Source organism: Macaca thibetana, chromosome 6, assembly GCF_024542745.1.
Source record: "Macaca thibetana thibetana isolate TM-01 chromosome 6, ASM2454274v1, whole genome shotgun sequence".
NCBI lineage: Eukaryota > Metazoa > Chordata > Mammalia > Primates > Cercopithecidae > Macaca > Macaca thibetana.
The window spans coordinates 34,744,725-34,771,562 of NC_065583.1; the positions used below are offsets into that span (position 1 = coordinate 34,744,725).

A 26,838-nucleotide genomic window follows, 5' to 3' on the forward strand; every position below is an offset into this window, starting at 1 on the left:
ATTTGATGTGTGTAGGTGTATAATGTTCTGAGTAACAGGAAAGTGAATCACCGAAAAAAAAAAAAAAAAAAGAAAGAAAGAAAGAAAGAAATGGGCTTAAAAAATTCAACAACAAAATGTCTAAGGGTTTATTTATCGTTTTGTAAGATCTCACCACGACAGGGCATCTCAAACTGAATAGATTCTTTGAGAGAAAAAGTCATCCTGGTGACTGTTTAGGTGTTCTTTTCAAATAATTATGGGAATTATGGCACTTTGATTCTTTTTGACAAATACCTAGTGTGTACTTACTGAGTAGAAGGCTGGAACAGAAATTTGCATAGAGAAATGTAAGTGGAATCATTATTGAGTAGAGTCAAGTAACGGTGGGTTTGAGCCCCACATCAGTCACGTTCTACTTTCTCTAAGATAGTTCAGGTCTCTGCGTCTCAGTTGCCTCAGTGATAGTTAATAATACCTCCTTCGGGGTGATCGCGAGAGACAGAGTTAATGTGTGCATAAAGACATGCATAATACCCGGCACTCGATAAGCACCTATCAAATTGCAGATGATTTGATTATGAGGTAAACAGGCTTTAAAATGTCATTGCCTACCCTCTTCTTAAAATTATGGGGGAAAAAAGCACTTCTTCTCAGACATATCAAAGTTTGTGTAACTCCAAAAGCCTAAGCATAGCCTTTCTTTAATGTGTTTCTCAGTTCCTCTGCTTTCATTTAAGGTCAAACAGAGCCAGGCGATCACTTAGACAATATTATCTAGCCCGATGAATTGTCAAACAGTAATGACCCCTTTGGAACGTTTGTTTTGCGATTTTCATAATTTCTTACTGAAGAATCACTGACTAGTCTGTGACATGACAGATTTTGATGTCTTCCAATTATGTACACATTATGGAATCTATGAATTACAGCTATTGTCCTTTCCTGTGGTGGAGATGGACTTTGTGGCTCTTTATTTGCCTAATGAGTTGGAGTCCAGGAGCTGGGCAGATGGAATTCTTTTGACATTTATTTCGAGAGAAGCCATAAACATATTACAAAATAGTATGAAAATATGCAAATATTACTAAATTTATAGAAACAAAATTTTTTATCTCAACCATACTAGTTAACAACTGCTTATAAACTGGGGCAAGAAATCAGTTATAGTCTTTCATTTAACAAACAGCCCTTATATACTGAACCCTACTATGCATGTACACGGTGATGAAACAAACAAAAAACCGCTGATGAGATTAAAAACTACTGTTTTTAATTCATGCATCCATTTAACAAACTTTTGTGTGTCCGTACTTCAGCACTGGGAATCCAATAGTGAATTAAAAACAGGCATGATTCTTTCATGAGCTTACTGTCTATTGGAGGAAACTTTTGCTAAATGAACATCCATAGGCATAGATATAGAGCTACACTGTGGTGAAAGTAATGAAGGAGACACTCGGTGCTGACAGCAGTATTGCAGGGGGCCGACTCATCTGCATCAGCAAGAATTCTTTCCTCCTGAAAAGATGACTAATCTGAAATGTGAAGGATAAAGAGATATTAACTGTGGGTGAATGAAGAAGAAACACTCCGGAAGATGCAAAGGCTCTTCAAGTGGAGCATACATGGAGCTTTTGGGGAAGTGAAAGGAGGACAACATATTTTGACATAAAGGACAAAGGCAGGAGGATGTGTGAAAGAAAGCTCTAAATTCCTTCTCTTGTAATACCCCAAGCTGTCCTTTTAGTTTTGCTTTCATTTACTCATTTATTCATTCTTTGATTCATTCAGGCATTCAATAAATGACTATTCCATGCCAGTTCTAGGGCCGGCACTATATTAGGTACAGATAAGAGAGTGATTAAGATATAGCCCCAGCCCCAAAGATCTTACAGGAGAGAAAAAAATGTCAAGATGCTATGGGCCCTAGAGGAAGAGCACTATCCTTGGCCTACATTTAAGAAGCTCATGAATTAGCAGAGTTAGGAGGAGAAGGAAGATAATTTCAAGAAGTAGAAAAAGTGTGTACAAAGGTCTAGAGGCAGGCCAGGTGTGGTGGCTCATGCCTGTAATACCAGCACTTCAGGAGATTGAGGCAGGTGGATCACTTGAGCCCCGGAGTTTAAGACCAGCCTGGGCAGCATGAGAAGACCCCATTTCTACTGAAAATACAAAAATTAGCTGGGTGTGGTGGTGCACACCTGTGGTCCCAGCTGCTCAGGAGGCTGAGGTGCGAGGATTGCTTGAACCTGTAAGGTTGAGGCTGCAGTGAGCCATAATCGTGCCACTGCACTCCAGCCTGGGTGACAGAGCAAGATCTTGTCTCAAAATGAAGCATAAAAATAAAGTCCAGAGGTGAAAGAATGTTTGGCAAGGCCTATAAATCACAATAGGCTCTGCAAAGTTTCTTGTGTAGACTGTGAGGTCCTAATTAATAACAAAATATAGGTAGGAAGGCAGACAGTAGCCAATCCTTAAAGATCCATTACGTAGTATTAAGGGCCTTGGATTGTTTTCCTCAGAGTTATGGGAAGGCACTCAAGAACTTTAAGCAGGGCAATTGGCATGATCAGATCTGCGCTTTAGGAAATGATCACACTTGTGGCAACATGGAGATGGAATATTTGCTCAGAAGCTACTGCAGGAACACAGCCAGGAGATGATACTTGTCCAGGCTAACTTAGTAGCAGTGTACATGGATACATATGGACAGATTGTTGTTGCCGTTGTTGTTGCTCTTTTGAGACTGAGTCTCACTCTATTGCCCAGGCTGGAATGCAGCAGTGCAATCTTGGCTCACTGCAATCTCCGCCTCCTGGGTTCAAGCAATTCTCATGCCTCAGCCTCCCAAGTAGCTGGAATTAGAGGCACCCATCACCATGCTCGGCTAAATTTTTTTTTTCTTTTAATTTTACTTTAAGTTCTGAGATACATGTGCTGAATGTGCAGGTTTGTTAGATAAGTATACATGTGCCTTGGTGGTTTGCTGCACCTATCAACCTGTGTTCTAGGTTTTAAGCCCCACATGCATTAGGTATTTGTCCTAATGCTCTCTCCAACCTTTCCTCCCACCCACCGACAGCCTCCGGTATGTGATGTTGCCCTCCCTGTGTCCATGTGTTCTCATTTTGTATTTTTAGTAGAGATGGGTTTTCACCATGTTGGCCAGGCTGGTCTCCTGACCTCAAATGATTCGCCCGCCTTAGCCTCCTAAAGTGCTGGGATTACAGGCGTGAGCCACAGCGCCTGGCCTATGGACAGGTTTTAAGGTTGTTTAGGAATCTGGGATATATAGGACATGACACCTGACTGGATGTAGGGTAGAGGAAGATTTTCAAAATGTCTTCTGTGTTTCTGGAATGGGTCTACTAGGTGGATGGTGGGCACCACTCAAAAGGCAGAAAAAGAAGTGGGTTTCTTAATCCATGCACTTATTAATCTGTAAAGTAGACCTTATTTTAATCATCTTAGATGTTTGCCTACGTCACAATAAAAGCTAAACAATTGACACAAAGAAGGCATTCAATAAAGCTCAGGAATCATTTTCATATATGAAGTTCTTTAGAAGAGTTAACCACTGGAAGTAGGAGACAGTAGTTACTGAAAATGTCAGAGACGTCTTTACAGAGCAAGTGAGCTGGGTCTTAAGTGAAGAGAAACACATCACTGGGGGATAAATGGATGGATGAGTGACAGGAAAGACATTCTTGGCGGAGAGCACAACAGGTGCAGAGCTCAGAGTTCTTCAAGAAACTGAAAATGGCCCACTGTTTCTGCAGCACAGGGTTTGTGAAGGGGTTAACAGAAAACGAACTAGAAACCTAGGTTAGGAATAGATTCTAGAGGTTCTATAAAACAAGCAGAATGTCTGAGTGCAGGCCAGCATTTGACAAAACATTTCTGCAGAACACGGGTATTGTATAAAATGTAAATATAGACAAATTAACATGGAAAATTCTGATTTGAACAAAGTTAAATTAACTTTTTTATTGCAGGATTTCTCAGAGGTTTTACATGTGCATTGGAAACCTACAGCAGAGGGCTACTATAGCATGAGGCTTTTTTTCAAACTGCACTTCTTTTCCCAGAACACTGATTAACAAACACCTCAAAAGACACTGATTCTGTGCCATTGGATTTAGGAAACTTTACACTAGGCAGTGAGGAACCATAAGTTACAAAGATCATACTGACTTAGTGAGGAGGGTGACTTGGAAGGGGTAAAGACTGAAGGCCTGAAGATCTTAAGAAGTTAAATGAGATAATAAGACAGAAAAATCATATATGCTAAGTAGAGAGAGGTGGTGGGAGGGACAGACAGGTGCTCACGTCCGTGTGTGCATGTATGTTTTAATCAGGCACTGGACACTCAGCAAGTGCTATTTGTAGTCTGTAGAAGCTAGGGAAGGGTTTACAGGAAAATTATAAAGCTCTTTGTCAATATGAGGAATTATTATTTCAAACCTCTTTTGCATTTCTGATGCCTTTTGATGCCCCTATGTGGCATGTGTGCAAACCCACTATGAGAGAAGTTAAGAGAATTTGCTCATAGTTCCAGAGCTGATGGAATGCAGAACTGACCTTTGCTCTTCTAAGTCTGGGGCTCTTTTTATTCCATTGTGTTCCCTCTGAACTCAGACTCAAGCTGGGATTTGAAGGATAGGTAGGGTTTGCATGGGTTGAAAAAGTAAGTAAAAACATTTTGCTTCAGAGAAAAAGTACAAGAAAGAACACAGAGGCATGTGAATGGCATGACTGACAGTCTGGAAAGTGTCACTCTGCTAATGTCGGTAATCTCTCCATGAGTCTTCCCATCCTTCAAGGCAGAGCATATGACATGTGTAGTGGCTTAAGACCCACTCTTAGAAGGGTCCTGTGCTTGGTTTAATGCTCTGTTGTTGCTGTCTTAAAATTCCAAATACTTTAAGAACAAAAGACTCCCCCTTTTTTGATTTATGTACAAATTATGTAGTGAGTCTTGCTTCAAGGCCTAGGTCAGGTATTCTACTCATCTATTTTAACTTTCAAAGCTATTCTCACTCCACTAGATGCCTCTACATGTTTACATTGTGGTTAGTTCACACTTGGTTGGTCTCTTATTTGCACATAAATTGTAACAGTTATCTTTGCAATCAAGTCATGAGCTCCTTACAAGCAACTAGAAAGCCTAGTGCTAAGCACATAGTAGGCAGGTAATAAAAATTTGATGTTGAATGAATATGCCTCCATTAGAAGCCCACTGACATAAGTTTCATACTCCTTAATAATGAAACCATGAATTTTAGTTAACTTAAAAAAAAAGAGCAAATCTGTTAACATAATTCAAGGATGAAGACTACACAAGTGAATAAAATCCAGCATCCATGTAGACAATGAGAGTGTTCATAAAAATGACAGTATCCAACGCCTAATACCAAGAGTGAACATTTATTGGGTGTGCATTATGTGCCATGCATTGCTTTAGGCATTTCATTCCATTTTTACAACTACCCTATGAGTGGATCCTATTACTATCTTTGTTTCACAAATGAGATAAAACCAGAACATGATTAAGAAACTTGCCCACAGTAAAGATTCGACCTCAGGCAACTTGGTTCTCAAAAGTCATGCCTTTAGCCATTTGCCTATTACACTTTACTGACCCATCATAGAAAGGAGACTCACATCTGGACTTATATCATTACCAGTTAAGTGCTGTATCTGTAAGAGCCACTTGTATTCTGTACGAAAAAATATGCTGGGGACATGAGAGCACTGTAATTCTAAACTTGCACTCAACTTTGAACCTTTCTTTGGACCCAGGCCTTATTTATTTCTCTCTCTCTCTCTTTTCTTCTTCCTATCTGTGAAATAGACATAATGAGTCAGCATTTGGAAGCAGGAAGTGCTCTAAACTGTGTTGCTGCTGTTGTTTTCCTGGGGAGAGAGTCGAAAACCATCATTAAATTCTCAAAAGGATCTATGATCCTAAAATGTTAAAGTCACGGCTCAGGGCCTATGGTACTTTTCAAATGTAAATTTATGAACTTGGGTTTTCATCCTTTGTTCAGTCCTTGTAGGGCTGTCAGATGCCAAATGTAAATTGCAAAGGTCTCTATTTGCGGGATGTTTAATATCATTATTTTCACTCTATATTTATTCCATAAATATTTATTGAGTTTTAAAATATATACAACCTTGCTTACAAGTTCAAGGTCCATCTAACTCTTGAATTCTGGCTTCTGTAACTTATCACACTAGTACAGTAATGGCCAGAATGACAACCTTCTTTGCATAATGCCTTGAATTTGTCAACATGTTTCCCACATGATGAGCTAAGTTTACCATGTGCTGTGTCCTAAAGCTTCTAAAGCTGCCTATACTTTTCAGATTTCCTCCAAAGAAGGAGAGTGTGGCAGACCATGATGGTGTAGGTGAAGGATAATAGAACCAGTTAAAGATAATAGAACTGAGCATAAAGGCTTTCTACCCGGACCTCTACGGCTGTGGCTCAGGAGGACTGATACAGCTCCTCCTGCAGCATTTCCCTGGCCCATCACAGGGCTTAAAAGCAGAGGCAAGGGAGAAAAGAGGAACTGTGTTTCTTTACAATTTTGTCCAGGGCTGGCCCTAGTGTCTTTTGAAAGACACTGGTAATTTGAAAGACAGTGGTAATTTCTCCCCTTGACACTGACCTTAGAATACTGGAGAGTTAAGCCAACTTAATTATCCAATAAGTTTGTATTAACCTTCTTAAGAAAAAGTGGTGCATATGCCACAAAACAAAAGTTAAGAAGAACCATTGTGTGTGTGCGGATGTGATCATGGGATTCAGGACACCAAGTCTCATGCTTGTCTGTCACCAAATTACCAGGTAATCTGGGCAAGTCGCATCTTTTCTCTAGGCTTTCCTCATCAATAAAACGATGGGCTAGACCTAATGCTCTCTAAGCCCACTTTTTAGCTTCAACTTTGCCAGATGTATGATTAGCACTGCCTGGAGTTAGACAACTGCTAAGTTTGAGGGTAGAATCCTCAAAACTGCGCTAACTTCTGACACCAATTACAAATTCAGAGGGTTTCTACAACTATTCTCGTTTTGATAATTCACTAGAAGAGTTCACAGAACTCACTGAAAGTGATTATACTCACGGTTATGACTTATAGGGAAACGATACAGATTAAAATCAACCAAAGAAAGAAATGCATAGGGCAGAGCCTGGGAGAGGCTCTTACAAAGTTTCAATTGTCTTCAGGGGGCATTACCCTCTTGCCATTGACCTCATGCATTACCTCCCTGCCATTATCCTCCTGCCATGTGACAATATGCATAAAGTATTGTCAACCAAAGAAACTTACCTGAGCCTTGTATTTAGAGTTTTTATTGGAGCTTGATTAGGTAGACATGATGGACTCATTGATTATATATATGATTGAACTTAGTGTTCAGGTCCCCTGATAACCATGTGACCCAAAGCTTCCACCCTAAGTCACATGGTCATTCTGGTATTGCCACCCCCACCCTAAGTTCCACTGGAGTCAGTCCTTACCCTAAACAAAGACATTGCTGTCATATATGATACAGATTACCTCCAAGAAGCCTAGGGCAAAACCTAGGCCTCTCTTTGGGCAAGAGTAAATCCTTTACTACATAAGCATTCTAGGTTTGTTGTTCATTAATTTTCCTTCATGATTCATCCTTATTATTAAACAAACATATATACACTCTTTTATTCTTTCAAAAGATATATTAGCATAACTAGTAGTGCCAGGCACTGTTCCAGGTACTGCATATAAAGCAGGGAACAAAATAGTTCCTGTCTCCCTGGAAATTATGTTCTACTGGTATAATAACCAAAACCAAATAAATATATACAGTCTAGTTGCAATATGGGGATAGAGAGTGATGGACAGAGATGGAGGTGCTAATTTATTTTATACAGAGTAGTCGAGAAAGGTATCCCAGTGAAGTTGATACTGGAACAGACACCTGAAGAAGTAAAGCACTGAGCTATGCTTGTGTCTGAAAGAGAGGGAACATAAGATGCAAAGGTCTTGGAATGGGAATGTTCTCCTGTCTTCCTGTCCTGTCTTCCTTCCATGTCTATAGCGAGTGGTGGTGGTGGGAGGGGAGGTGAAATTTGGTGGTACGGCAGGTGATAAGTGAAAAAAAAAAAAAAAAAAAGACAGAGCTATAGCTGGAGCTAAATCTTTCCAGCATTTTAAGAAAGTTTTAGTCTGCATGTGTAGGAAGCCAATAAAAGGCTTTGAGCAGAAGTGACATGAAGTGATTTGCATTTAAAAGGACCATTCTGCCTGCTGCTTGGAAACTACTCTGTAGGGGTTGGGGGTGAAGGAGGATCAGAGACTGGTTCGAATCTATTGAAATAATCTTGGTGAGATAGGATGATAGTTGGAGCATGGTAGCAGCAGTGGAGATGGTGAGAAGTGGTTGATTCTGGACATATTTCAAAGTTAGAGCAGGCAGGATTGAAAAGATGGGAATGAGAGACTGGAACAGGAGGGTGGGACAGGGTATTGTGGGGCAGAATTAGGGATTGAGATGCCCTGTAGATGCCCCGTGAAATATCAGCTTGGCTGCTGGTGATATTGTTCTGGAGGTCTGGGGAGAGGTTTATGCTTAAAGTTCAGATTTAGGGTTTTGTTGTTATGTAAGTGGTAAGCTGTGGGACTGTGGACTTTGAACTTTGAACTCTAGGGTAGTTACACGTTTAGAGGTCACAGCAGTGAGGAGCTACCAAATGAGCCTGAGGAGTGTACACTGAGGCAGTAGGAGAATAAAGAGAGAGCAGTGCCCAGGAATCAGTGAAGAAACTGTATTAGGAAGGAGAGAGTGCTCAATTGCATACAAAACGAACTGTTTGCATGTATGAGTTAAAGACAATGGAATATCTAATTCAATAAGTCCTCAGATATTAATCCACTGATCATGTGACCACAACATTCTACTCTCCAGTACAATCTAAAAGACTACTAATGGTTCTCTACTAGATGCCTACCAACTATACCTTTAAATTTCTCCACCTTCATTGGTTATAATAGTGTCCAGATGCCCAGATATGAAAGTTCCCTTTTTGGCAGTGACATCTGGCTATTTGGCTTCTTCTCTTAGCTGGAATTGAAGACACAGGTGTTGAACTAAATAGTTGACCTATTAGGATGGTAACTATTACAGTGATGGAAGAATATATTACATCTTTCTTGTCTGAGTTTGTTATGTGGTATCATCTTACTATTAGAATCCTGGTCTTTTTGTATTTTATTTATTCAGCTTACTAGTTTTAGGGGAAAATGCAGATTGGATTCAAAAATTACTATTCTGTATAATATATATACAGGTATGTCTATATATATTTTCATCTTCAGTTTGTATAACTTTAAATAGCTCTGAGGCTCATCAGATTAATGTTATTTAGTTCAGTTTTAGCATTACATTCAAGGTCCTAGTAGATAAAAATTTATTTTTTAAAGAACACATTAAAATTCTTTTTGCAAATGGAATAAAAATTTTGAAATAGTTCCATTGTACCTCTGCTGTCCAATATGGTAACTGTGGTTACCAACCCCTAGAAATGTAGCTAGTTTTGAGAGGTCTTTTAGTGTAAAACACCAGATTTCAAAGATATGGCATAAGAAAAGAATTTAGATATGTCATTAGTAATTCTATATTGATAATATATTGAAAATATATTTTGACAGATTAAATAACATAATTTTATCTTCAAAAAATTCAAATATAAATATATTAAAATGAATTTCATCAGTTTGTTCCTCACTTTTTAATGTGGAAACTAGAAAATTTACAATTACAAATGTGGTTTGCATTATATTTCTATTGCACAGAGCTGTTCTATACATTCTGGTCACATATATGTTTTTATATGTGACCAGAATTGTTTCATGTGTCTCTTGACTTCCTGGTGTGAAGAAAATGGTTTAATCTTTTCTATACAAGTTTCATCCTAAAAAGTATTTCATGGAATTAAAAAATACTTATTATTTTTTTTTTTTTTACTAAGTTTAAAATGATAATCTAAAAAATCTAAAATGATGCCGGAGTCGGTGGCTCACGCCTGTAATCCCAGCACTTTGGGAGGCCAAGGCAGGCAGATCACGAGGTCAGGAGATCCAGACCATCCTGTCTAACACGGTGAAACCTCGTCTCTACTAAAAGTAAAAAAAAAAATTAGCTGGGCCTGGTGGCAGTCGCCTGTAGTCCCAGCTAGTTGGGAGGCTGAGGCAGGAGAATGGCGTGAACCCGGGAGGTGGAGCTTGCAGTGAGCCGAGATCGCGCCACTGCACTCCACCCCGGGCAATAGAGCGAGACTCCATCTCCAAAAAAAAAAAAAACTAAAATGATGCATGTTCTAAAAATGTTTTTAACAAAAATATGAACACAAAAGAAAACTACACATAACCATTGCTAATATTTTGATACATTCCTTTTAGCATATGCACATTTTTTAACCAAAAAATTGTAGCAGTTGGCTTATTTTGGTTTATCATTTTTTAAACATCATGAACATCTATCTTTGTCACTACTTTTAAGCATTTCTACACTACCATACCTTAAGGATATAGCATACTCCATACTCCCTATAAGTAACAGTGGTTTTTGATAGTGATAATTTTTAATCTTTAATAACAGCTTTATCGATATCTAACTCACATGCCATAAGATTCAAACTTTTAAACTATACAATTCAGTGATTTTCAATTATATTCAGAGTTGTGTAGCTATTGCCCCAATTTTATTTTATTTTATTTTTATTTTTATTTATTTGTTTGTTTGTTTGTTTATTTGAGACAGAGTCTCTTTCTGTTGCCCAGGCTGGAGTGCAGTGGCGCAATCTGGGCTCACTGCAAGCTCCGCCTCTTGGGCTCACGCCATTCTCCTGCCTCAGCCTCCTGAGTACCTGGGACTACAGGCGCCCGCCACCACGCCCCGCTGATGCTTTTGTAGTTTTAGCAGAGATGGGGTTTCACCGTGTTAGCCAGGGTTGTCTCAATCTCCTGACCTCGTGATCCGCCCGCCTCGGCCTCCCAAAGTGTTGGGATTACAGGCGTGAGCCACCTCTCCTGGCCGCCCCTACCTAATTTTAGAACATTTTCAACACCCCCAAAAGAAATCCTGAACCCTTTAGCAGTCATTCACATCCTTTCTTTTTTACCCTCAGTCCCTGGCGACCACTAATCAATCTACTTTCTCTATCTAAGCAGTTGTCTATTCTGAATGTTTCACAGAAATGGAATCATACAATATGTGATCTTCTGTGTCTGGTGTCTTTCACTTAGCATAATGTTTTCAAGTTTCATCTGTGTTGGGGCATGTTTCCATAGTTCGTTCCTTTTTATAGCTGACTAATATTCTATTGTATGGACATATAAGTTTTTGTTTATCCATTTATCAGTTGATGGACATTTTGGGTTGTTTCCACTTTTTGGCTATTATAAATAATACTACTACATGAACATTTGTGTTCAAGTTTTGGTGTGAACACATGCTTTCAATCCTCTTCAATATATGCGTAGATGTGAAATTGCTGGGTCATATGGTAACTGTGCTTATTATTTTGAAGAACTGGCAAACTATTTGTGGCTGCACTGTTATACAATCCCACAAGCAATGTAAGATTTGAGGGTTCTGATTTTTGCCACATCCTCACCAACACAATTGTGGTGATTTTCAACTGAGAGAATATTCATCCCTAACAGAGACAAGTAAGAGTCTAGTGGTGAGTGCTTTGGAAAGAGACCTCCAGGTGATTCTGTTGTGACCTAAACTCCCTGCAATAGACACACATGCACACACACGTACACACACACACTCACAATAGCTCAAATCGCAGTGGTTAAGAGCATGGGCTGTAGAGACAGATCATGGGGCAGAGCCAGGCTCTCAATTGTCTGACTTCGGGTATATTATTTACCTCTATTAGCCTCAGTGAAATGGAGATGATACTTACTGTATAGAGGCTGTTGTTAGAATAAAATGAGACAGTGCAAGTAAAGCCCTTACCACAGTGCCTAGTACATAAGAAATGCTCAATGTTAGCTATTATTATTATATGAATGAATCAATAATTTTCGATTATATGAACTCATTATAATTTGCCTAACAAATTATTTTGTTGGGCATTTGAGTTGTTTCCAGTTTTTCATGATTGTAAGCAATGTTCTTTAGAAATAATTTTATGGCTAAATTTTTGCCCCCATCCATGGCTATTTTCTTAGAATAAATTCTGTAAAGTGTTATTTCTTGGTATATTTTTTAAAGGTTTGAAAGACATTTCCCAATACTTATTCTTGTTTAAATCATACTACAATTTTACTTTGAGCAGTGTAATCAGGTACTAAGTATGTCCCTGGAGTGTTGCTAAACTGGTTTTGGAAATCCTCACCCTATACCTAACAAATACACTGTAAACTAAAACTTTCTTGCACAGGACAGACTAAATTTAACTCTAAAACCAATGATTGATAAGAGGTACAAGAAGATATTTTATCTCATGCTCTCAGATCTAGACTCTTGAGTTTTGTAACACTTTCCCCATTACATCAATATCCTCACTAGACAAGTAAAACAGCTGTCAATGAAATAATGCACAGTGGATATTTTTGCTTAGTATTGAGGCAAATCAAGGACAAGAGTAGGGTCACAATAGAACCTGAATAGTCAAAAGGAATGATTCCTTGAGAGTGGGCGTGGCCAAACAGTCCTACATTGTTAGGTCTAGGACCCTTATAAAAGCAATCACTCACAAGTCTACCATGGTAATTTCATAACCAGCCTGGAAAGGATCAGGCAAAGGCATCAAATTTCCTCTGATGGATATGGGAAACCTTCAGGGATAGGTAGGATTTCAAGAGTTATTTAACATTATGGCAGAAGTTTGGTTGAATGGTGGAATGCTCTGGAACTGACACAACTTGGGAGATTTATTATACAGAAATTGAAGAGGACTTTGCACGGATAACAGAGATAAGGGGAAAGATATATCAGCAAGTAATGTGTTTCTACTGCTAGACTGGTAAATGTTTAACAACTGGCTCTCAAAAAAAACCCTGAATTTACATAGCGTTTTAAAAAAAATTTTCCATTATGTAACTATGGCAGATTTCTGATGTTAAACTACCAACATGATGTCTCTCAAAGCAGAACTAGAAAGAGATGTGCGTGATCAGCAAAATCAGCTCTCAATAGCCAGTACCTACCAGCTTCAGTGTACCACTGTGTATTTTCATAAGTTTTTGTACTTGAATTTCAGTTGCAGAAACATTTACATGGTAAAATCCATTAAGAGTCCAGAGTCTAGAATAAATACGACACTTTGAGGACAAGAGGTTTTGTTTTCTTTTCTCAGGTTAAATGCCACATTAAAGGATCACTTATGTGGTATTACATGTTGTAGCATGCACAAACAGGAATTGCAAACTTGTTAGAAATTCAAGAGGTCATTCTCTGGACAGTCAGCACGTAAACCACCTTAGAGAGTTGTGCAATTGGTGCTTAGTGATCATAGAGAGAAAGTCCATATGATTCCACAACAGAGAAATGTGACTAGGTCTGCACATACATAATGTCAAAGTCAAGAGAAGATAATCCCGATTCCTTTCATTTGCATAAGACTTCATGGTTTATAAAGGACTTTTTGCAAGATGATAAAATTTCATGTATCCAGTTTCTAGTTGTTCATTAAGACAGATTGATAGGCTGTAAAACTGAGGTTTCTAGGTCATTTCTGTTTACATGAACAATTGACTTGGAGTGCATCTCTCCAATTCTCTGCAAATGGGAGATCTCATGAAGTACTGCAGGAGGAAGAAGGGTCATTTTAGTGAAGCCTGGCTCTGAGCCAAACCTGGAGTAAGCACTTTGGTTACCTCTGAAGCTACCCAACAACCCTGTGAAGTAGCAACTATTGTTTTCCTCCATTTTGCAAATATAGAGGTTCAGAGATGTTAAATTACTCACCAAAGGTCATGAAATTTATAAATGCCTGAGCTGGGACACAAACCAGGACTGTCTGACATCTAAAGCCTCTATTAAGAATCTCCAGACTGACTTAGGTCAAAGGTTTTAATAAAATTGTAGATATTTAATGTGCTAATTGGACAGAATGACCTAAAAGGTTCCCGTGTAGGAAGCATTAGCCTAAGGAAGGATAAGTGGGTATGTTGAGTGTTGGGGGAGGGGACCATGACAAGGGTGGTTAAAAAAAATGTGTCCACATGCTGTCATATTGAGCTGGGTAACTTAAGAAGGCTGTGTAATTGTAATTGGCCTTTTCTATGTAAAGCATAAGCCTGAAATATGTCAGTCTTTCAGAGTTCCCTCTGCTGCTTCCTTTGAAGACTATGGCTCCTTTTACATGAACTGTAAATTAGACACTAAGTTCCATGACATCAGAGACCGACTACATCTTATACACTGATGTTGCTGAATCTCTGATCCTATCCCAGTGTCTGACATAGTTAAGTACTTGCACATTTGCTGAGCATTGGTGGTGGTGATGATGACGAAAGTAAATACTCAAAGTAATAGCAATGTATTTTTTCCACATATTATCTCATTTAATCCTTGTAATAACTCTATGAAATAAATACTATTCATTTTCCTAATTTAAAGATAAGAAAACTACAGTTTAGGGAGATCTTGTAACTTGCTTGAAAACACACAAATAAGTGACAGAGAATGATATTGGAGCTTTGGCACTTAACATTGCACTATAGTCTGTTGATATAGAATGCATTTGCTGTATTTCTAAGAAAGCTCATGTTATTAAAATTAGATGATAGAATTTAAGTTCTAAGAAGAAAGAAACTCTGTTTTATATAAATCTATATCCTTGGCACCTAGAACAATTCTTTTTTTTTTCTTTTTTTTCTCGAGAAGGAGTCTTGCTCTGTCTCCCAGGCTGGAGTGCAGTGGTGCAATGTCGGCTCACTGCAACCTCTGCCTCCCAGGTTCAAGCAATTCTCCTGCCTCAGCCTCCCAAATAGCTGGGACTACAGGTACATGACACCATGCCGGCTATATTTTTGTATTTTTAGTATAGACAGGGTTTCACCGTGTTAGCCAGGATGGCCTCGATCTCCTGACCTCATAATCCACCCGACTCGGCCTCCCAAAGTGCTGAGATTACAGGTGTGAGCCTCCGCCCCTGGCCAGAATAATTCTTTACATAAGTGCTTGGTAAATTTTGATCGTGTATATGCATACAGGAATAAATCAAAACAATTATTTCAATAGGAATACAGCTTATGAGCTAGAAAATTTCCAGCTCACAACAGATAATTTTAATATGGGGGTTAGAGGTATGAAACCTAAATATTTAAGTAGGATATTCAGCAATTTATTCATTTGTTTAAGAAATGTTTGTCTCCAACAAAAATAATTAAGCATCTACTAAGTGCCGGTTAGTCAACAGAAAAGATCTAGTGAGGTCAGGCATGGTGGCTCACGCCAATAATCTCAGCACTTTGGAAGGCTGAATCAGGTGGATCACTGAGGTCAGGAGTTTGAGACCAGCCTGGCCAACATGGTGAAACCCCAGCTCTACTGAAAGTACAAAAATTAGCTGGGCCTGGTGGTGCATGCCTGTAGTCCCAGCTACTCGGGAGTCTGAGGCACAAGACTCGCTTGAACCCGGGAGGCAGAGGTTGCAGTGAGCCGAGATCGTATCACTGCACTCCAGCCTGGGCGACAGAGCGAGACTCTGTCTCAAAAAAACAAAATAAAATAAGAAAACAAAAGTAAAAGATCTAGTGAAAATAGCCACCAATAATAAGTAAACAAATATTATAAAATGCTGTGGGTCATGAAAAAGGCCAAAAAAAAATGTGAACACAGAAAACACCAGAGGTCGGGACTATGGTGTGGTCAGGGAAGGCCTCAGTGAAGCAAGGACAGTTGAGAGGCTGAATGCCAAGATGTGAGGAAGTGGCATAGAACATAGCATGCGGAAGTGCTCACCACTATTGGAAAGAACTTGACATTTTAGAGGAATAGAGAAGTGGCCAGTGCGTCTTTTGAAGACTGATCTCTGCAGCCTACTCCCATCTCCCCTACTCTCCCCCACACCCCCCATCTCCACAGTGGTGCACAGGGCTCTTTTCACTCCCTTACCTCCTTCACCACATGTCATTGTGTTAAAGCACAGAGCCAACAGCTTTTCCCCCCTTGGTTTTGGGTGGATGAGCTAGTTCTCTCATATTAGAAAAGAGTAGTTGGCCAAACGGAAACCTTGAAATCTACTTAAACAATGGAGACCTATCCAATTTGCCTTCTCAGAACTTGTGTCTTAGGAAAAATGCCTGGACTGTTGAATAAATGCAGGAGAAATTTTGCAGGATATGTGAAAAAAAATGAATAAATCCAGAGGCTTGATCTGTGGAAGGGACATTTTCCCCATTGGTTACAGTGGAAAATTTCTCAAGCACAGCCTGGCCAATGAGCCTGGGCCTACCTGATTCATTGCACAGCTCTGTCCCAATCTAGCCCATGATTCAGAAAGACAAGGGGGAAATTTTCCCAAATACTATTCCAAGGCCTCCTGAAACAATTTAAGATTGTTCCAACTGAAGGCACAATGTCTTCTCATCATTTTGATTCACTAAGAGATGAACGTAGCTTTTCCTCACTCTGCTCCTACTCCAAATAGTGCCAATATCCAAGAGAAGCTGCAATGTGTAACTACAAAAGGACTGGATGTTGGAACCTTGGTGATAGATACAGCTCATCCCATGGAAGAACAAGCCAGGACAACTGGCACTAAAGTGGATTAAATCAACTTGTACCCGTCTTCACCTGTTACTAAAATTTTAAATGTGGATTTTGAACAAACAAGTGCATAAGCCTTAACCACCAGATGAAAATAAAATGGAATCTATTGAAAGTTGAACTGAACTCCCCCCGCCCCCTCCCCCAAAACACACACACACACACACACACACACACACACACACACACACACACACTATGTCAAGGAACATTTCTGCTCTTTTCTCCTACGGATATGCAGTCACTTTCTGGAGATGAGGACAAAGTAATTTTCTATCTACCAGAAGTATCCATACTGCATGGAAATCTAATGACAATTCCCAACCTCAGTTAAGGACTTGTTTTTCCATTTTTTTGAACTTCAAATACTTTCTAAATTGTGTTAGCTGAAGCATTGTATGTATATAATTAACTCATAGGTCCCTCTGGGCCCATCTAGCTAAACTTGTAGAGCTTAACTGAGCAAGACATTTGCTGATGTCTCTCCCTACAGTGATACCCATTGAAATGAATACCTTCTACAAGATGAAACCTAGGAAATGTCCTTTCCAAATTGGCTTTCTAGTGATTGGGGTTGATGTCTTTTCCAAATTAGCTTTCTAATGATTTGAGTTGCTTCATTAAGTGTTTTTGGTTGTTTCATAACAATAATGTTCTCCTTTTCTTGCAAAAGTAGAGTTTGAAATTTGGGAAAACGTGGGTGGGGAGGGAATTCTATAATTTCTTCCTAGTTGAAGTAGCAAGACAGGTCTCTTTTCTGTATTATTTGGATTCCCGAAATTCCCCCAGGGTAGCAGTGGCTCTCTGTGGGCACAGGGCTCTTATGCTTATGTTCCTGTGCTTCAGTGTACCTTCCACACTGAGAGCAAATAGAAGGTGTTCCTGCACAAGCAAAACCTAATGGAGGGGCTGCAATAGTTTGTCCAAAACGAAGTGCAAAGGGCAAGGGAGAGTGGACTTTTTCAGACTGACCCTGTTTACTAGTCTCGTGCTTTCCTTCACCTGTGTAGACACAGATGCTTTATTGAACACCAGCCTCCTATAGTTAGAAGATATTTTGACTCTTAGGAATGGGGGAAGCAATTACGAAGTTCTGGCCCCTGGTCTCCCTCCTATTCCTAGTGGAGGGCTTAAGATAGGCTCTGAGCGGCGCTTTCCACTCTCTCCTCTCTTTCTGAAGCTTCCAGCTCCAAACCTCGCCCTTTAAATTCACCAAGGGACCACATGCATCATATAAGGGTGAGGAAAAGGGACCTGGATGTAGACTTCCTGACTATCCAAAGGAACCTACTTCTCTTTTCTGTCCTCAAGTGCAAGTGTTCGGAGAAGGGCAGTGAGCTAGGGGCTCTGGGTGCTAGCCTAAATGCAGCCCTTAGCTGAGTGGCGCGAGAGGGGAGGAGGTTGGAAGAGCACGTCTATGCATTCCACCTGAACCTGCAAGCTAGTCGCTTGCTGCCCAGGTGCCGATTCGCGGCTGCATGCGCCCCACTGCAGTAAAGAGCAACCGCAGCCTCTGCCTCGGCCACCACCACTGCTGGGAAAGAGTCCTGGGGCTGCTGACGCGGTTGGGAGGAGCCTCGCCTTTAATGCACCAGCCGCCTCCAGCCTCCTGCAGCAGCAGCAGCAGCAGCAGCAGCAGCAGCAGCAGCAGCAGCTGCGAGTGCGCGCGTGTGGGTGTGAGGGTGAGTGCGCTGGCGCCGGCCGCAGCGCCCTGCCCAGCTCCCCGCCAGCTTCCCTACCCCCGCCTGCCGGAGCCGCCCTCCCGTGGGACCAGCACCCTCATTCCGGCCAGGCAAGCCTGAATCCTGTCCCTGCCATCTCGCCACTGCAGCTCGGGTCCAGAAAGGCACCATTTTGTCGCGGCTGCCCGCTCTCCCAGGGGGAGGAGGGATCTTTTTTTGCATTTTGGAGCGGCTGCCAACGAGGGGAACCTGTTGGGCATCTCCCCAGACCCGCTTGTGAGCGCCTCCGGGGCGGGCGGGCGGGACCAGACCCCTCGGGGCACGGCGCATCTTGGCACCCGGAGGCAGCGGAGGCAGGCGCAGCATCCTCGCTGGGAATTGGAGCTGGAGTGAGCGCACCGCGCGGGAGGAGCCGCCGCAGCCTCGCAGAACCCGAGTGGAGGAGGTGACAGCTCCATTGCCGGGTTTTTATTTTTTTTCTCTCCGCCTCCCCGTCTCCTCCTCAGGCTCGGACCATGGTGCAGTCCCACTGGCTCCCCTGCCCCCCTCTCCTGTGAGACTGGCTGCGGGGAGGGATCATGGATACTTGTCTGCCGGCTTCTGGTTCCCACGCAAGTAAGCCTGCTGTCAATGGAGGAGGACATTGATACCCGCAAAATCAACAACAGTTTCCTGCGCGACCACAGCTATGCGACCGAAGGTAACGCCAGCCCCGCCGCATTCCGCCGTTGGGGCCGGGCGCAAGTTGCGGATCACTGTGCTTCGTGGGCAGCTGGGCGCGTAGTGGCGGAGACTCCTCCGGGCCCTGGGGCTGGGGCGGGGGCTCGGCTGGCCCCGGCAGCCGCCAGTGCACCCCGCATCCATCCGGGCTCCGCTAGGCGAGCCCGGCGTTCAGCAGCAGGTGGACCCGGCGCCCACGGGAGTTAAAATGGCCCTCAGGGATTAGGCTTTTCAGGGTGGGGCTCTCGCCCAGAAAGATGACCCCAGGAAGGCAGATGATCCCTTGCCCGAGATGTTTGCAGGGGTTTTGGGGGGAGATAAGAAGGGAGGGGCCCAGTAGGACCTTGGTACCCCCTCCCTGAGCGAAACGATGTTATGTCTCTCAGTGGCTGCAGGGAGGGCATGGTTTCATTTCCTGCCCATTCATCTCCCCGGCCGGCCAGGTTACCTGCTCAGACAATCAAAACCCCAAAGGCCCTTTGCAAACGGCCGAACGTCTTTCCTTTTGGAAGTGCATTAGCAAAAATAAAAAGGTGGCTGGGGAAATAGTGCTCTAGCGGCCAGCGAATGAGGCTGACACGTGGGGCGAGCAACGCGATCGGTGGGGCCTTTAAAAATCACCATTATGAATTCTGCAGCAGTAGTTTCTGCTGAATCAACAGCCAGCAGAAAGCAAGAGGGTTCAGCAAGCTGAGCTTTGCCAAGAGGTGAAATTGTCGTCTCTCCCTCTCTCCCAGCTTGTTCTGACATAAGCCCTAGTGCTGTGCGGGCAGGGAGGGCAAGTCAGCAGGTGGAATCTCATTCTTCCTTTTGTGTGTGAATAGAGAGTAGAGGCATTTTTCCCCCCAATGCCAAAACTTTTGCATTTTTGCTTTCATTTTCTACCTGTAGGCCTTTTATCCTTAGCCACTCCTACAAAGTGTTGCATTATCACATTGTAATATCCATGCGAGAAAATGTATGTGGAAGTTCTTTAGGACAATGTTGCAAGTTGTATTCATTTAAAATTATTATTCTTGGATGCTAACATTTCTGTAATATTTAATCAAATCAAAAGACTACTAGAGAAATGTGATGGGGGAGTAAAATAGTTCAAACTCTGAAAGAAATAAAAAGACACACACACATCTGGGGGTAAAGGTGGCATCTTCTATAAACATCCCTGGAAGTTCTAGATAGAAGGAATGCCCAGTGCTATTGAAAGTATATTCTCAACTTGCCATCATTTTTGGAGAGCATCAAGCCCAGTATGCCCATGGTGCTAGACAGATAAAGCAGAGTTGTAAGCTCTGGCCTCCAGGAGCTTAGAGATGGCTTTTAAGATGTGCAGTCCATCTCTCCCCTATCCAGAGCACCATACTTACCGATTCTTTTTCTGTGCATGATGGCAACCTGATTGCAAGACGTTCTCCCTCAATCTTAGTGCTTTGTCACTGACTCAGTGACTTGATAGCATATGACTAACTCTGTAGCTAAGCATGTCATCCAAGAGAGAAGCTGGCCTTGGATCTGTTGGCTTTGGGGGGTAAATTTCTTTCTGTTTGTAACCACAAAGAAAGAAAGCTGCCTTCGTGTTTTCTTGTATATTACATTATGCAGGCAAGAGAAACTTAGCAAGCTGAGAAAATGACCAGAGTGGAGCTATGTGTATAGGAGTGTCAACTGTGAAGTGAAGAAATCAGTTTAAAATGGCATTCTTTTATTGTTTTCAGGGTCCTGGATATTACCTTTGTTCTTATTTTTATTCCATTTTTGAAAACTCTGATTCTGGATAGAATATCTAGGTTCATGTAGTCAACAATTAGATATGAGTTTATAGCAATGAGCTTTCTGGTATGTGAGAATCAACCTCTCAGATTTCTTTCTCTTTCTCAAACATATACACATACTAAACACACTTAAAACTAACAAACCTTTATTTCACAGAAGCTTCCAGGTTTTAAAATCTGATCTTAGAGAAGGTATGGAAAGAAAAGGAAAAGAGAACTTAAACGATGTAAATACCAGAAGTTAGATAGAGCAAGAAGTTCCCTATGGTTTTGACCTATTCGTTTCAGGGAAGATTCATGCAATTTTATTGCCAGAGGGGGAAGAGTCCCGGTTCTTCCAATGAATACCTTAAGAAGTGTTAGTATACCTCGAAAGAGCACCAGATCAAAAGACTCTGTTAAAATTATCCTCACTGGGGACTTGCCCCACAAGTTTTCTTCCCCCTTATTAACTTATACCCACTTACTGGGTAGGGAATTAGCTTCTAGCTCCTTCTATAGATCTTGCTTTTCTGTTTCCTTTAATATTTCTACATTTTCCTCCTATCTGCTCAGTTATGTCAGATTGTTCTTTTTTTCCTCCAAAATATCTCCTTCACATGTATTTCTGAATTTTTCTTCCGTTTGCTCAGATCATTCCACATTGCAGTGTTCTATTTAAAGCTGAAAGGTTTTTGCTGTGTAGTTAGTGTGAAGGACTCTAAACTCAATTTGCATTGTAAGTGGTGGCTGCAGGCAAGTTCATCCAGCTAAGAGCAATGCAAATGCTAAAGGACACTTTCACCCAAGCTCCCCTCTCTCAGTCTCTTTCTCTCTCTCTGTCTCTCTCAGAAGAATGCATGATGTGCATTTAATAAATAAATTTCCTAGGACTTTTTTTAAAAATTCTGAGCATGAAAGTTACTGCCCTCCCCTACCTTTCCCTATCTTTCCTCCTCTTTTAAAGTTAACATCTTTGAGCATCTTCTATGTTCCAAGCACTGTGCTGAGCTCTTCATGTATAGCATTTCAATGTATCTAAACTCTGTTAAATGGATGTTATCATTTCCATTTTCAAAGAAGGTAACTGATGCAACTGAGGACTGGAGATGTTACCAATTTGCCAAAAGTCACACATTGAATGGAAAACCTTGTCTTCAAACTCAAGCCAGTGTCTGAAGGCTAGGTTCTCCCACTAGGAAATTCTGCACTGCTTCATTTTTGTTTAGCTTCCAATCAGGTCTTATTATGGGAAAGATTGCAATGATTTTATCTTGGTGTGTAAGCTGTGTTGCCATCAGGCATAAAATCCTTTGCAGGGAGAATATGAAGTGTGTGTATGGGGTTATATAGAGGAAGGGCCTTGGGTGGGGTTGAAATTTCCCACAAAAATAAAGTCAACACAATGATTTGATTATTTATTTATTTATTTTTAAGATATGGAAATCCAGGATTCCTAACCAGGGATTCATCTCTCAAATCTCTCTATATATGGGTTTCCTGCTATATTTTTAGGCTTCAGTTAGAGCCAAGTAAAACCCTGTCTCCATTATAGCAGCCTGTGAGTTTTCTAGATTAATCTTCTACTTTCAAATGGGGCCACAGATAGAATGAATATTCTACATAGATGGGGTATTTTAAAATAACTGCCCTGTTCTTGGTTTCCTTAGCTGGAAAGTGGGAATAACAATAGAACCTATGCCAAAGAAAAATTATTTGATGCAGAGAAAGCACTCAAGCACTTGGGATATGCCTAGTACAAAGCCTACCCTTAATTCATTATAGTTGTTATTATTACTTAATATACTTGCTGGTTATATTCTGGCAACAAGTGGGTTCCATCTTCCCTCAGAAGCCTTTTTAAAAAAACTGTCTTGTTTATACATATTAAAGGAAGAACAAGTTTACTATTACAAGTGGCTCCTTTCAATTATTGATTCATTCTGCCTTTAATTCTTTCAACAAATATTGCAGAGGTGATACAGGATGTTCCAATACAGACAAGGTCTCTGTCTTCATGGATCTTTCAATCTAGCAGAGGAGACAGTATTAGACAAATAATTTTGCAAATAAATGTATAGTTACCAATTGTGACAAGTGATATTTAGGAAAGGCAGAAGATGCTTGGGGTCATAAGGTGGAAAGGTGAATCTAATTTAGATCAGGAGTTCAAGGACAGCCTCTCAGGCAGCTGAAGCTGTGAACCAAAGGATGAATCTGCAATTAACAAGACCTGAAAACATTTTAGGTAGAAGAGACAATAGGTACAATAGCCCAGAGCGATACAATAGCCTAACTGATCCAAGGAATGGAAAGATGACCATGGCTAGGAGCAGAGAAAAGAGTGATAAAAATGAGACTGGAGTCTGCAGTTCATTTTGGAATGTACCAAAAGCAAGAAAGATTAATGCTAAGATACAGGGATGGGTAAATGGATAGACATATGATAAATCAAGTATAAAATGTTAATCACTGGCAGGCTGTGGTGGTGCATGCCTGTAATCCCAGCTACTGAGGAGGCTGAGGCAGGAAAATCATTTGAACCCAGGAGGCAGAGGTTGCAGTGAGCCGAGATCACGCCACTACACTCCAGTCTGGGTGACAGAACGAGACTCTGTCTCAAAAAAAAAAAAAAAAAAAAAAAAAAAAAAAAAAAAAAGTTAATGACTAAATCAAGGTGGTAGGTCTATGGATAATCACTGTAATTTTTTTCCACTTTGCAGTCCGTTTGAATTTTCATAATAAAATGTTGGGGAAACAAAGACTGGAGAAGTATTCAGGGACCAGATCACATCAAGCCTTGTTGACCACAAGGAGTTTGGACTCTATCCAAAGATGAATGGAAAGTCATTAAGGGAGAAGGAAACATGATCAGATTTGTTCTTCTAGAAGCTTAGTCTGGCTGCTATGTAGGAGTTAGAGAGCCAGGCATGTAATGAAAAAGAATGAAAGGTGGGAGATAATTAGGAGGTCATGGTGTGCTCCAGGATGGTGGCAGCAGTAGAGATGGAGAGAATTAGATGGATTTAAGATACATAATAGAGAAAGAATGCATTGCACTTACTTGATATGATTGGGTGCAGATGGAGAAGGTTATGTCAAGGATGACTCCCAGAATTTTGCCATGAAAACGGATGCGTAATGGGGCTCATCACTGAAAGCGGAAACAGACTTTGAAAACTGATTAGTTTGAGAAGACAGTGAGACATCTAGTTTCACAGTGAGACTTGCAAGTAGGCAATTGTATTTCTGGGTCTGAAGCTCAAAAGAAAGACCTGGACTAGATAATAAATTTTAGATTAAACATCACCAGCATATTAAAGGTACTTAAAACTGTATGAATAGATGAGATGCCTCAGATAAGAGCATTTCAGGGCAAAACTTGAACCAATGAGTGAGAAAGTACAAGGAAGCGGATCTTGGCTTGGTATGAAGAAATTGTAGCAAAAAAGTACCTCACAATAGAATAGGGCCTTGGTAAGCATAACTAACTACACACTGATATTATTCAAGTAATACTATAATATATGGCCATTTCTCAGCAATGTGGTAGGATAAGAAGAGTCCAGTCTTGGATGAGTTCAGTTTAGAGCGTCTCCAAACCTAAGATCTGAGTGATTTGGGAAATACATTAGGTTTTTAGGGCCACAGAGAATAAAAGTGAGGAAGTAAAGGTTCCTCCTCCATCCTCCATTCCACACAAATTCAAGAAAAAGGGAAGGTATGATGAATAAAGCTGGGAAAGTACATGAGAATGGCTTTTGATGTGAAGATGCTGGGAAGGCATTGAAAAAATAAAAGGGGGTAGTGTCATATGATGGAGAGCTGCCTCATAGTTCCTTAAGTTGCTTTGGTATTTGTATGCAAATGCCAGATCAGAATGCTATTTCCAATGCATATGGATGAATGTTTGAGCTCTCCACTGTTCTCAGAGAAACCTGAAATGCGAGGTGAGAAGTAGCTGCCTTACACTACTGTAAATGACCTTTCTGGGGATGGGAAATGTTCTGCTACTAAACATAATAACCAGAATGCATTGAAAATCACTAGAAAGTATTCATTATTAGCATCCAGGTCCCCAGGGGCAATCCCAAGCCATTTATGAGTGCTGGTCAGAAATGTACCAATGATCCTGGGGTGAATAATATTAGGCCAGTCCTGTCAAAATATTGATAATGCCCAATGAAAATAGCACAGCTGTAGACTGACATTCCTAGACTTTGGCATTTGCATTTAAGAAGAAATAAGCGTCCAATTTAGACACTTAGCTGAGGGAAAGAAACTAAGGTATCATGAGTACAGTCTATCCCAGGCATTTTCCTAGGTATTTCTTATGTTTACTCATTTAATCTCTTTCAACAACCCAGAGAGAATGGTTGCATTAACCCCATTTTTAAAATAAGAAATTTCGAGGTACAGAGAACCAAAGGAACTTGCATAACAAACACACATGTATTACAAACATACTCACTTGTAAGTGGCATAACCAGATTAGAGCCCATGACTCTGTGGATTCTAGGCACATGTTCTTTGCCCACCCATGCTGCTCAGGATCTTTTGGGGAAATGCAAGTTTTGCTCCACCCTCCACATATATCCCGTTGGTGCCTACTCAGTGCTGCTGGATTTACTTGATCCATCTTCTTCTCCTAGCACAGCAGTGCACATCTCTGGGCCTTTTCCATTATCCCACTGGGAGGGAGCTGAATTATCCGACCCAGTAACAGAATCCTTAGCTGACTTACTCCTGTAGATTTCTTCTGTTCTATAATAAGAAAAGAAAAAAAGTGTTTCTGGAATTGAGCAATGAAGATGTGAGAACTAGCTGGAAGTTTTTTGAATAGCCTTCTCCATGTCACTCATCCCTGATGTAGAACAGTAAGCATGCAGCTCCCGGGCTGAGCTGAGATGATCCCACTGGGCCATCTAGGCACCCACTCTCCCCAGCTCATGACAACTCATATAGTTGCCTGGGCCACAGCAAGAGGAGTATGACAGAGGCAGCTGTGGGATGGCAGATGTCCTTTTGCACACAAATATGTGGATGTCTGAGGCCTCACTTTGGCCAGAGTGGCTCTCCAGCTGGTTCTCCTCATCTTCCATTAATAAGAAGATGATTTTGCTTTCACCCAACTTGTCATCTTTACCACCAAATTTCCTTCTTTTGCCTCTCCAATAGAAGTCTAGAATCAGGCTGAACGTCAGCTCCAATACAACTATATCACAGAAAACACAGATTATTTTTATAAGTTCACTAGGGACTTTGTCAGAAATAACCCAGGAACCTTTGAGTTCTTCTCCAAGTTCACTGTGGAAAGAGTTAATAGTGGGAAATATTAATATTTAATGTTCATAGTTTTCTTTGGAGAAAGGGTCATCCTGGGTAGTGGGAAGGGGTGTGTGCATGTATAGGGGGAAGTCAGACTTTCACTTCTGTGCTTTAGAGTTAAAAGACTTGATTGCTTACAACAAATGTTAAATGAAGGAGGGGTCTGTGTGTAAGGGGAAAAAAAGATGTGTGGAGTTTAGGAATCTAGTGGGGCCTCTATGAACAGGATTTAACCTGAGAAGGATGGGGTCTGTTGGACAGAGTGTGCTGAAGAGTACCTTACCTGCAGGAGGATGTGTTTCAGGTGTATTGGCCTTTGTGCTTGGTGTATTAGTCAGCTCAGACTGCATTTAAAAGAACGTCACATACTGAGTTGCCTAAACAAAAGAAATTTTGTTTTCTCACATTTCTGGAGTTGGGAATTCCAAGATCAAGGTGCCAGCAGGGTTGGTTTCTGGTAAGTTCTGTCCTCCCATGTATAGCAAACTTCTTGCTGGGTCCTCATGTGGCCTTTCTCCTGTGTGCAAGTATGAAAACAGAGCAATCCCTGGCATTTTTTTTTTTTTCTTGTAAGGGCACTAGCCCCATAAGACCT

At 41.1% G+C, this 26,838-nt stretch overlaps 1 protein-coding gene, 1 long non-coding RNA gene and 1 pseudogene across 11 annotated transcripts in view; 2 read left to right on the forward strand and 1 right to left on the reverse strand.

The window, feature by feature from the left end:
- Positions 1-26,838, forward strand: part of PPP2R2B (protein phosphatase 2 regulatory subunit Bbeta) — a 487,138-nt gene that overhangs the window by 187,644 nt on the left and 272,656 nt on the right. For 3 of the 10 annotated variants that reach the window (XM_050794011.1, XM_050794010.1, XM_050794014.1), the window contains one exon: positions 18,954-19,147. The exons of 5 other annotated variants lie outside the window; for them this stretch is intronic. In XM_050794011.1, the coding sequence (XP_050649968.1) occupies positions 18,954-19,147 (194 nt within the window). Of the gene's footprint in view, positions 1-18,355; positions 18,558-18,953; positions 19,148-26,838 lie in introns of those variants that run through there. 2 more of the 10 variants (XM_050794009.1, XM_050794016.1) reach the window with 2 other exon arrangements.
- LOC126956784 (keratin, type II cytoskeletal 8-like) overlaps positions 1-26,838 on the forward strand; it is a 320,724-nt pseudogene that overhangs the window by 126,789 nt on the left and 167,097 nt on the right.
- Positions 1-26,838, reverse strand: part of LOC126956816 (uncharacterized) — a 272,284-nt gene that overhangs the window by 84,685 nt on the left and 160,761 nt on the right. The window lies entirely within an intron of this gene.